This window comes from Trachurus japonicus, chromosome 17 (genome assembly GCF_045865225.1).
Source record: "Trachurus japonicus isolate A0001 chromosome 17, Traja_1.0".
Classification (NCBI taxonomy): domain Eukaryota; kingdom Metazoa; phylum Chordata; class Actinopteri; order Carangiformes; family Carangidae; genus Trachurus; species Trachurus japonicus.
Window position 1 is genome coordinate 1,140,357 of NC_140923.1, and position 12,782 is coordinate 1,153,138.

At 46.0% G+C, this 12,782-nt stretch overlaps 1 protein-coding gene across 1 annotated transcript; it reads left to right on the top strand.

Annotated features, from left to right (window-relative positions):
- The first annotated feature begins 2,488 nt into the window (after positions 1–2,488).
- LOC146969671 (verrucotoxin subunit beta-like) lies at positions 2,489–12,300 on the top strand. Its single transcript, XM_085803673.1, has 2 exons — positions 2,489–2,601; positions 10,049–12,300. Exons 1-2 carry the CDS (start codon positions 2,502–2,504, stop codon positions 11,515–11,517), a joined length of 1,569 nt encoding a protein of 522 aa, XP_085659799.1. The 5' UTR covers positions 2,489–2,501; the 3' UTR covers positions 11,518–12,300.
- Positions 12,301–12,782: the final 482 nt, after the last annotated feature.

Here is a 12,782-nt window from a genome sequence, read left to right on the forward strand (position 1 = left end):
GAGATTGGAGAAGAAGCGAGACCGTGCATCACTGAGGGATTTTGAGTAGGCCTTCTGATGTTCCCGATAGGCTACTTTGTGCACTGTGAGACCTGAAACCTTGAAACGCCGTTCGAGGACACGTCCTGCTCTCTTCATTTCCCGCAGCTGGCTGGTGTACCAGGGGGCTGAATGGGTGAAGGTAACTGTTCTAGTTTTGACAGGGGCATGGAGATCCAGGAGAGTGATGCGTTATAGAAATTCACAAAGTCAGTGGCTGTTTGAAAATTAACAGAAGAAAGATGCTGTAGGTCAGAGGTTAGGGAGTTCGGGTTGATATTTTTTAAATTCCTGAAGCTGATCTGACATTTGGGTTTGTCAAGGCGGAACAGGATTGGAAGCTCAATTGAAATGGCCTTGTGATCAGCCACGCCCAGGTCGAACACCAAAAGGTTGCTGATGAGAGTGGAGTTTGTGATTACTAGGTCAAGAGTGTGCCCCCTGGTGTGTGTTGGGGCAACAACATGTTGTGTCAGGTTGAGGCAGTCAAGGAGATGCAGAAACTCAGAAGCAAGGTGGCAGGAGGGAGTGTCAACATGGATGTTGAAGTCACCAAGTATTATAATATTAGCTGAGGTTGTGCAGAGTTTGGTGAGGAGGTCATGTATCTCTGGGATGAAAGCTGGGTTAGGTTTGGGGGGCCTATAGATCAAGAGTATTGTAAATGAGCATGGGGGTTTGCATTTAAATGCAAGGCATTCAAATGAAGAGTATGCAGGCAGGGGCAGGGGAGACAAATCAAAATTGCTTCGGTATACCACAGCTAAGCCACCACCACGGCCAGTGCAGCGGGCTTTTTCCAGGTAACTATAGCCAGGAGGACAAGCTTCATTCAAGGCAGAAAAGACCTCAGGTTGTTGCCATGTCTCTGTGAGGCACATGAAGTCAATCTATTTGTCAGCAATGTGGTCCTGAATGAAAGAGGATTTATTGTTCAGAGATTGTGTGTTAAAAAGTTCAACTTTGACTTTTGTTGAGGAGGTGGTGTGACGCTGAAGAGGACGGAGTATACTGGAATCAGCTCCCCGTTTATTGTCCTGCTTGGTGTGTGACCGTCTCGCGGTGTTTCCAGCGAGACTACGGCACGGACTACAGCCCGAGGCGGCAGCGCTCTGATGACGTGTCAGATGTGCGACAGACGTCCAGATGGAAGGAATGCACCGATCATGCCGCCAGTGGTAAACAAACTTTTTCCGACAGCTTCTGTGGATATAGCGGGGCCGACTCAGGAGTCCGAGTTCCTTGATGGCAAGGGGGATTCCATATCCAGGGGAGATTGTGGATTTGATTCGGAGGAGTTGGGAGCCTGCTAGTGTCGCTTTGCTGGTGGTCTTGGACCGGGGTCCCAGAGATGGAGAGCAGACGGGCAGAGGGGGGCAGTCCCGAGGATCAGCTCGCCGCGGACGCCGGGAAGAGGCTATCCGCCGGTGATGGTGCGATGAGCGGTTCCCGGGCGTGGAGCTCCCCCAGGGCGAGGTCGGCAGCTCCAGGTAGCCGGTAGCAGGCAGGTACACCATCGGTAGGCAGTGGATGGTCAAACGATGAGATCCAGAGATCCGAAAAGTTGGAATCCCAAGGTACCACAATTAAAACATTCTTACACTGCTTAAACTAATTAGACTGGCTAACAAAAAAGATAGGATAAAATTACAGAGTTAAGTCACAGAAGGAGAAGCGGCGAACAGACAAACGCCAGCAACTCAAATGGTCCATGATAAAATATTGTTTTCCAGCGGATATCTTAGTTACAACATGATTGAGCTAACTAAATATTTTTTTGCATGGATCGTTTATTAAGTTATTGAGTTATTAAAAAACGCTGCTAACGGCTAACGGCTAACGGCTAGCGCCGCTCCTGCTGACAGCAGACCAGAAGAGAGAGAGAAAAAAAAGAAATGTCTTTGGTGGGTTGGGTTTAGGCAATGAAGAAAGGAGTTGGTTAAGTTTAGTAAAAAGAGCAGGTAGAGGCTAGACAGGCCAGAGAGAGAGAGGGGGTTCTTAGAATAACATAGAAATAATATACACAAAGAAAAGCAACTTCCGGTCGTAACTTCCAGTATGGATGAGCTGAGCTAATGGCGGCGCCCTTGTCCCTGCACACGGGTCCCTCTCGAAGTGGCAGAGTGAAGGTTTATTGATCATGAGGTCATGGGTTCGATTCCTGCCTCATTCATGTCGTACTTTCTGTCGTCTACTTTCAAAATGGTTAATAGGATGAATGGTGCTGCCGCTGCAGCCTGAGCCGGGTCGCGTCGGCTGAAACTGCACTATGTAACTTCCCTGCATGGGTACGAAACACCGTACCGTCTGCCAGGAAGTCAGTCCTGACATCTGTGTTGAGTTTCTCTTTGGAGATCAATAACTTTCTCTGTCTGAAGCTCTAACAAACAATTTAATTAGTTTCAGCTGCTGATAATTAATGAGTGTGTGTGTTTGTTTTCCAGTTGAAACTCACCAACATCATGTCCTCAGTTAGCAATAACGCCATAGAGACTGCAGCCCTGGGAAGACCATTCCAGCTTGGCATGCTGTATGACTGCAGGAGGGACCTTCTTATTCCAGGTAAGACCTGATGGATGTGTTCAGAGCCTCTGTGAATGTGAACATGAAGACATGGATAAATATACAGCTTCAAACTTTTGTAACAAACACTTCAGAACCTGATTTGTGTATCATTTAGAATACAGACATTTAAAGCTATGGTCTACGATCTGAAAGACAATGAGAAAATTTTGAAAAAAGCACCCCCCCACACACACACGCCCCTCCCCTCCGAGCTCGTATGCCCCCCCCCTTGGAGCCTCCTTGCGACATGCCCCCCCAGAGCGGAGCAACAAGCCTGCTGCCTGCAGAAACCAAACACGGCTTTGAATGCGGAGTAAAATGTCGGATTCACAGTCACAACTTCCACAATAAAACCAAAGGTTACCTGTTCAACATAAACTCCGCTGTATCAACACCGGGTCGCTCTGCAGCTGCGGCGCCGCAGTGCAGAGCGACCCCAGTCAGGCTGCGGCTGGAAGCGGCTGTGTGTCTGGGAGAGGATCAGGGAGACTTGACGCGGCACCGGTACCAGTAATACGGGCAGCAACACTGTTATATACCTTGTCTCTCTTCACACCAAGGCCCAGTTTCCCATCACCTCCACCTCCTTGTCTGAAACAACTGCAGTCAGGGTTTCATCTACGGCACCTTGAGAACACAGGACATTTTGAAAGAGTAGTGTTAGGGCTGTCAAACAATTAAAATTTGAAATCGCGATTAATCTCAAAATTTCCTAAGTTAATCGTGATTAATCGCATCGTTTTCTTTTTTGCTTGAAATCACAGCAATATGAATGGATAAGAAACACAAGAAACATAAGAAAAGAAACATCTGGATGTTTCTTATGCTTTCCATTCATGGTATTTAAAAATCAGCTGTCAGAGAGAGAGAGCAGCCTTGTTTGGTGATAAGAAGAACAAGTTCTCTAGTGTAGTCAACATGCAGGTTTTCTGTAACATTACAAGACGGCAACGGCTGAGGTTCCAATGTCACAGCGTTAACTTAATCGTGCGTTTTCTTTTTTCGTTATTTTTTTCTTAAAATAAAATTTTAAATTTAAAAAAAAAATAAAAAAAATAGTGCCGTTAAAATCATTTTTGCGTTAACGCGTTTATAAAAAACATTGTGTGAAGTTCCGGTGAATCAAAATAAAATAAATCAGACATTGGAGTAACTTAAATCAAGCTTTTTTTCATCCCAGGAGCAGTAGCAGTAGGGTTAGCAAAGCTGATAAAGCTGCTAACACAGTCATAGCCTGTCTCTTTCCACCATGGGCCATATTAAATTAAAACCGAGTTCTGTTCGGCTAACTTGTAGCTTTCTCCTCTAAAGATGTAGGTCTAGTGTGTGCCATTAATTATCAGTAGTTCAACAAAAATGTAAAAGGTTTAAAATTCACTTACCCAAAGCAGCAGCCAGTCCAGAAACTGAGTGAGAGAAAATGAAAATGTCCGGAGGGTGTCGCAGAATAAACTCCACCCATGGCCACTTGTGCCAGTTGCATGCCAACTGTAGCCCAAAAGCTAACATCTATCATCTGGGAGAGTGCCTTATTTCAGAACTGTGCCAGAAGAAAAATTCCCTCCAATTTTGAAGGTATGGCAAAACCAACGTGGTTATGATGTGGACCTCAGGTGTTTTGCCATTTTGTCAGTTACATAGGGCCAGGTGCTTCTATTACAGAACTGCCCCAGAAGAGATATTCCCTCCAATTTTACCAGTCACATACCACATGCGGCCCAAAAGAATATTCTATTATCTGGGCCAAGTGCCTCAGTTAAATAAGTGTACCAGAAGAATAATTCCCTCCAAATTTGAATATATGGCAATGCGTATGTGGTTATGATTTGGTCCTCATACATTTTGCCATACCACATTTCAACCAGAGGTGCCAGCTAAATGCCACATGTGGCCCAAAAGTCAATGCTATTGGGGAAGCGGCTGAAGATTGATCTTAGCTCTTCAATGGTCTTCTCTGAAGAGGTGCTTTTCATTATAGCGACTTCTGGCTTCTATTTGCTATGGGCGTCGACTACCACCAAGAACATGTGGTTCTCCAGTGGTCCAGCAAAGTCTACGTGGACTCTTTGCCACGGTTCTTCAGACCAGTCCCACGGATGTAATGGCGCCAGCTGTGGGAGGTTTCTCAGTTTCTGGCAGTCAGAGCAGGACTTCGCTTTCTCCTCTATGGCAGCATCCAAGCCCGGCCACCAGAAATAACTGCGTGTGATTTCTTTCATTCGCACCACCCCACAGTGTCCAGTATGCAGCTCAGCAAGCACTTTACCTCTAAGAGGTGGTGGGATGATGACGCGGTAGCCCCAAGCTGGATGTCATCTCTCCTCCTCTCCCCCGAGCGATGATATCCATGACCTCAGACAAAACCGGGTCAGTGCGTGTGTGCTTCTTCACATGAGCTGAGGTGACTGGAGCAGCCGACACATCCTTGAAGTAAAAGATCTCCGCTCGAGTGGGCTCAGAGTGTGTGACAGGCAAAGGGAGCCTCGAGAGCCCGTCAGCATTTTGATGTTGGTCTGACTTCCTGTACTTGATCTCATACTGGTGGGCAGACAACAGCAGAGCCCATCGCTGCATACGGCTGGCCGCCAGCGATGGAATGCCAGTATGAGGACCAAAGATGGAGGTTAAAGGTCGATGGTCTGTCAGTAGCGTGAATTTCCTGCCGAAGAGATACTGATGGAATTTCTTAACTCCAAACACTATAGACAGTGCTTCGCGCTCGATCTGCGCGTAATTGCTTTACGCTTTGCTCAGCGTCCTCGATGCAAAGGCAACCGGTCTCTCTTCTCCAGATGGCATGATGTGCGACACGACTGCACCCACTCCATAAGGTGAGGCATCGCATGCCAGCTGAAGTGGCAGGCTGGGGTCAAAGTGGACGAGAGCCTCAGATTTGGCGAGGGCAGTCTTTACATCTCTGAAAGCTGTCTCACATTTGTCTGTCCACTTCCATGTTGTTGTTTTGTTAAGCAGTTCGTGTAGTGGCTTAAGTTTGTTGGCGAGGTTAGACACAAATCTGGCATAGTATGTCAGCAGGCCAAGGAAAGATCTCAGCTGACTCACATTCTTGGGAGATGGAGCCTCCACAATAGCCTTCACTTTTGACGGGGCTTTGTGGAGACCTGTGCAGTCAATTACATGTCCCAAGTACTTGTGGCGAGATGTGGTGCAGAGGGGGAAGTTGTCCAACAACGCCACCTGGGGAATTGCACCCCAGGAAATAAACTTGACCCGGTACTAAAACTACTATGAGGTCACACAGGTTCGTTACACAAAGTTTTAAAGAGGACATGAGACGGACTTCCAAAAAGATATAAATTATTTTTATTTAACAATGGTTTATTAGATTTAAAATGAACATGTTCTTTGGGGACCCGAGTGTCTGCTTCACCACGGTAAGTTAAGGGGGAAATAAACAAAAAAGGGGGAACAGGGCCAAACTCAGGGAGGCGGACAGACTAAAGAAACTTAAAACACACAAAAATACTACAAACCAAACCACCACGTGCCACAGCAAACTTAAGGGATGTGAGATGGGGACCACCACCAGGGAGTCTGCCACGCACTACCCAGCTCCTGTCCAGGGAGAAAAGAAACAAAATTAGGTGAGCGACACTCAAGGGTTGGGTTAGACAATTAGTTAAAATGGCCTATCCTAAAACACTCACACACAACATTCACACCCACATGCACACCAACATAAAGAATACAAATTATTTGTTTTAAAGTGAGTACAAATACTTAAATTATAATTTAAATAATAACTCAGCTATGGGTGGCAATCAGGTGTTGCGTTAGAGCCTACCCATAGCTAAATAAACAAAATCAAAAATATAACCAAAATAAAACTAAACAAAATAACCATATGTGACTTAAAGAAAATGGATAAACAGAAAGAAAATGCTCTAAACAGCTGGCCCAACGAGGAACCAGAAAAACAAATAAATTATTAACCAAAAATAAACAAAAAAATAACCAAATAAACCAACAAACAAAGAAACAAAAACAATTGCAGTGGGGCTTCAGTCTGTTGCTGCGTGGAGAGCTGCAACCAAAAACAAAACAATGGCGTGGACGACAGAGTGAAAACGGAGCGGCTGCACCAGGGCTGGAGGCCGCAGATGTTACACTTAGATGGCCGTGATGGTCAGCAATAGGCGGTGCAATACATCCTCGGAGCGCAGGAGGAGAGACGAAACCGCTGCAGATACCGCAGCTACAGCAGGACAGAGCAGAGGGCAACAGCTGTTAGCCTAAGGCTACTATAGACAACAAAGATTAGTAAAAGAGCATGCTTACCGATAAAGAGAGCTTTAACACTCACGATCAAGTCCCAGTCTGCAAAACGGCAGAGAGGGGACACCACACTTCCTCCAGCTGCAACCCAACTGACACGGCCAACACTGAGAACAAAATCACGGCGGTTGTTACCCCATAATGTGCCATAACGTTACACAACGTTGCACGACGCACCCACACTTACCTTGCGAACAACCACACAATCACGCCAACACCAAGCGAACAGAGCACGCCAAACAGCCGGAGCACGCCGACACAGGGCCTTTCCAGGTCAGTTCCAGGGAGAGAATGCGCCCCGCAGGAGCGCAATGATTAACAGGTGCTGGCAATGTGCAATCAAGCACCGGTCGATTGAGTGGGAGGGGGTGGAGCAGAGCAACACCCGACCTGCCACATACTCAACAGATGGTCTGAAAAACTCACACTTGTCTTTCCGGACTTTCAAACCATACTCCTCCAGCCGTTGTAGTGTTGTATCCAGATTCCTTAAGTGCGACTGCTCATCTGGTCCTGTGATGAGCAGGTCATCCAGGTAGCACTGAACCCCTGAAAGACCGCTGAGGATCTGGTCCATTGCTCTTTGGAACAGTGCTGGAGCAGAGGTGATCCCGAAAGGGAGCCTCTGGTACCTGTACAGTCCTTTGTGTGTCACAATAGTCAGCAGCTCCTGTGACTCACGTTCCATGTGCATCTGAAGATATGCTTGAGACAAATCTATCTTACTAAACTTCTGTCCTCCAGCCAAACATGAGAAGAGGTCATCGATGAGGGGTAATGGATACTTTTCTGTTGTCAGCACCGGATTTACAGTTACTTTAAAATCACCACAGATTCTTGGCGCTCCGTCTTTTTTCATGACGGGAACGATGGGCGTAGCCCATTCACTTGTGCTTACAGGTTCCAGAACCCCACTCTTCACTAACCTGTTTAGTTCTGCCTCAACTTTTGGTTTGATGGCATACGGCACCGGTCTCGCTTTTAGGCACTTTGGTGTGCTACCGGGTCTGATTGTCAGCTTAACCATGATGTCTTTCATGCTGCCAAGTTCCCCATCAAACACATTGGAATGCTTCTTTAAAATCTCCTGTAGGGGGCTTGTTTCACCATCCGAAACCATGAACACTCCTTGCCAGTCCAGCTTGATCTTTTTTAGCCATCGGCGACCTAGCAGAGCTGGACGGTTTCCTGAGATGATGTACAGTGGAAGAGTCGCTCTCTGCTTGTTGTGTTCCACTGTCACATTCACAACTCCCAACACTGGAACAGACTCACCAGTGTATGTCTTTAGTTTCAGCTTTGTCTCTCGAAGAGCAAGGTGCTGCAGTTTCTCTTTGTACACAACTTCAGATACCATGGATACACGTGTACCGGTGTCCACCTGCATCCGCACTGGTTTATTCTCCAGAAATGGTGTGACCCAGTATCCATCATCATCATTGTCCATAACAGATAAAACACGTAAAGTATCTTCATCGGACTCACACTCACTCTGTTCATCCTGTTCATGTTCCATTTTGTTCACACGTTTATTTTTGTTTCTGTGGAAGCCACCTCTCCTTTTATCGTTGAACTGTTTGTGTGTCTGTGTCTTTTTATTTCTGCAGGCACGTTCGATGTGGCCCTTCTTACCACAGTTTCTACAGTCTAAGTCCTTACACCAACACTCTGGTGCCTGGTGCCCTGCTTTTCCACAACGGAAGCATAGCTGGCCAGATGCTGCTTTCTTGGTGGATTCAGTGGACATCTTATGCACTTGGGTTGATGCACTTAGCTGTTGTGCTTCTTTGGCAGCCATTTCCATTGATGTGCTGATCTCAATAGCTTTATCCAGTCTAAGATTAGATTCAGTCAGTAGCCGTTTCTGGATAGCCTCACTGCGTAAACCACACACCAGCCGGTCACGTATGGTATCATTTAGTGAAAGTCCAAATTCACAATATTCAGATAACTGTTTCAGTACAGCTACAAATTGTGAAACAGATTCGCCCTCTTCCTGGTTCCTTTTATGGAATCTGAATCTCTCTGCAATGATCAGTGGCTTCGGGGAGTAGTGGTTCTTTAATATTGTCACTATCTCATCATAGGACTTCTCTCCTGGCTTGGCAGGTTGCACTAGACTGCGCAGTAGGTTGAATGTTTTTCCTCCCATAACACTTAAAAATGTTGGTACAATAGCATCACCTTTGATGTTGTTAGCAAGGGCAAAATATTCAAACCTTTCCGTGTATGAACTCCATTGTTCTGTATTTTCTTCAAATGGTCCAATATTTCCGACCAGCGCAGCCATTTCTGAATGAGATTTCTCCTTCCCCCGTAGCAACGCTGTCCTCCGGCGCAGCGCGGTCCCGTCTACACACCGGAGCAGCTAGCTTAGCACCGCAGGTAGCCACAGCGTCGTGTCGTACGCGCGCTAAACTCATTAAACTCGGACTTTCTGCCGAAAAACAACAAACGTGAGGCCGTACCTCGTCGCCAGTTTTGTTATATACCTTGTTGTGTAGTAATATAACTATTAATGAGGAGACAGGAGACCGGGAAGCTTCTAGCACGTCTGCATGTATTGCACTTCAACTCAGGACACAGGAAACATGACGTCACATCACAACACATGTCACAGGGGCGTAACCGTATCCCTGTAGGGACAAACTTAGGGTGTAAATACACAACAAACACATTCTGTGCTTCTGTACTGTGCTTCTCTGAATCCTAGTGGGCTTTCAGCGGCAGACCGACCGGGGGTGGGGGCAGCAGGCGCTGAATTCATGGGTTCATGTGTCTGAGCAGCTCAGAGCAGCTACAACTACTTGTAGTTTCTAAGTGGAAGGGGGTGGGGACGAGGCGGGTCGAGTCGGGACGAGGAGGAGCAGGGGAGACGAGGGGATTGAATGGAGAGTACGAGCCAATGCAAGCCTACCGTGACGGTTGGATAGCATTGGTCAATTTCTATGCAGGCCCCACGGCTGATAGACTAGATGGATTTTTTTGGTTCTTTTTGCTATTTTATATTGTGTAGATCGGACTACAGGACCATAATCGCCCTATAAACAATGTTAATAATAATTACCAATCTTCCAAATCGTAGACCATAGCTTTACGTTTCTGAAGTCTTTGTTGACTTAACATTGTGTCATTAATGTGTCAACAGGTGTAACTCTGTGGGATCCAGATCAGCTGAAAAATAACACAAGTGTTCAACATCAAAATAACACTGAGTTCAATGTCACCACATCAGATTCAATAGAAGAGAAGTCAAATTCATTAAAGATCTCTGGCTCTCTGAAGCTGAGCATCTTAGGAGGACTGGTAGAGGTAGATGGATCAGCAAAATACTTCAAAGACACAAAGAAATCTGCCAAACAAGCCCGCATGACTCTTAAGTACAAAACAACAACAAAGTTTGAAACATTAACGATGGCTCACCTGGGTCTTGGACAGGTGACTCATCCTAATGTGTTTGAGGACGACACTGCCACTCATGTGGTCATATCCATCTTGTACGGAGCTGGTGCTTACTTTGTGTTTGACAGAGAATCATCATCAGAGGAAGATAAGAAACAAGTGAAGGGAGAGGCGAAAGTCATGTTGGATATACTGAAATCAGGTGGAGGGTTGGATGTGTCTTCCAACAAAAATGAAAAAACAGCAGTAGAAAAGTTTAGCTGCACGTTTCATGGAGACTTCAAGTTATCTTCCAACCCAACGTCCTTCAGTGATGCTGTGAGTGTTTACAGAGACCTTCCTAAGATGCTGGGAGATGATGGAGAACATGCTGTTCCTCTCAGGGTTTGGCTCTACCCTCTGGTGAAGCTGGATTCAAAAGCAGCAAGATTCCAAAGAGACATCAGCAATGCTCTCATCAAAAACATTTCAGAAACAATAGAGAGTTTGAACCAGACAGAGATGAGATGCAGAGACCTGCTGAGAGACACCACAGCTGCAACATTTCCTGCCATGGAAAAGAAGATTCAGGATTTGATGCAGATGTGCAAACAGTACCAGCTGGACTTCATGCAGAAGCTCGGGTCAGTGCTTCCTTCAATCCGAGGGGGTGGGAAAGAGGAAAGTGTCCTGGAGGAGATCCTCAAGGCACATGAGAAGTCACCATTCAACAGTAAAGACCTGGATCAGTGGCTGAAAACCAAGGGGAGGGAATCAGACACACTGAAGTCCTTCCTTAAGCAGCTGGTGGAACTAGATGTGAAGATGGACGACAAAATGGATGACCTCTTGTCTGATTTAAACATCAAAAAGGTTGTGTGCTTCTCATTTTCCTCAGTAGAGCAGCCTGATAGCTTCCTGGTCAAACTGTCTAATCACCTGAAACCAGCAGGAATGATGGACACAGCTGGAGAATCCTCTGATCCAACCACCAGAGACTCAGACTGGCTCACCACTGACACCAGACTGACTATGAAGAAACAACTAAAACTGTTCAAAGAACTGAAGATGGTGAACAGCAGTGATGACACCAGATTCATATATGCAGCAAAATATGATGGATGTCATCCTGGGGCGTGTATTTTCATATATGAAGATGGATCAGATGAACCAGTCCACTTCCCTCCATCAAAACCTGCTAGCTGCTTCTGTTTCCGACGACACAATAACAGTTAGAGCAGCACCTGAACCAGATCCTGGATCTGTAGACTACAGAGTAGAACACAGAATCAAACAGGAAGGAAACCCTCAGTGGGCATCTGAACCACTGAAGAAGAACCAGGAGGAAGTGACTCTGTCAGGACCCAGGCCAAACACTAGGGGTGGTGAAAAAAATTGATAAATTGAATGTGGACATAGATTATGGTCGATCCTTTCGCCCCACAGTCACTGAAGTAAATTTTGAACTAATTTTTCACAAGCCACATCTCTTCTGAACATTTTGACACAAGAATGTCAATTTTCAGACGGACACATCAGGAGAAAATGAACTTTGTTCAAGACCTGTCTCTGTCTCTACGACACACTCTCGCAAGATTTGGCACAGATCTCCTAGGCAACGTCAAACAAACGGCCGCAAACTCTCATGAAAATTATTTGAATAATTGACCTACAATCTACCTACAAATTTTATAAATCCACACACACATTCACAGACGAGGTGGGGGGCAGCCTCTCATGGGGTATCTTGGTAAATAGGCCTATGTCACACTTCCTGGTTCTGGAACGTTACAAATGTTCTAATGTATCCGAACGAATTGACCCTTCGCGTAAGCCCCGCCCCCTTGGTTACTGTTGCTACGGCGGGCAAGCTTTCACTCCCAGCCATGCTCCTGGCAGTATTTGGTATCGATTTCAAAGGAAATATCAGCACATTTCTGGATAAACTGTTCTGAGATAATAGAGAGAAGAAGTCACAAAGATCATTCAGAGTTTTCAGTGACGTGACTCGCGCAGGAGGATAAAACATCTGTTCATCGACACGACTGGACAATGTACAGAGCAGCAGTAAGGGCTGGTCATTTTACCGACTATCAACCCACCAAGACTTACGTCATCTCACTGGTCATGAAACGTTGTCAAACTGCAAGTTTTTGGGCGATTGTGAACCACATACAGCTTTGGCTGCTGTTTTTTTTTCTCCCACTGCTGTATCAGTCAGTGAAAGCAGTCCCTGTCTGGAGGATCCCTCGCCTAAAAGCCCAGGTAAAAGCCCTAAAAGCCCAGGTAAACGCCCTAAAAGCCCAGGTAAAAGCCGTAAAAGTACAGCTGTCATTTCGGAGGTGAACATATGGTTAACCCCATATTTACACTTGCTCAAGTCGAAAAAGAAAGTCAGCTGGTATCTGAACATCTCTATATTGCTGCTGCCGCCGCCACCGCCGTAGTAGCAGCAGCAACAACAACATCCTTCTCTACAAACAAATGTTTTTCGTTTTTAG

Coding starts and splice junctions, on each gene's coding strand:
- LOC146969671 (XM_085803673.1), top strand. CDS start 2,502: ATGTCCTCAGTTAGCAATAACGCCATAGAGACTGCAGCCCTGGGAAGA. Junction 2,602..10,048: donor GAGGGACCTTCTTATTCCAG/GTAAGACCTGAT, acceptor ATGTGTCAACAG/GTGTAACTCTGTGGGATCCA.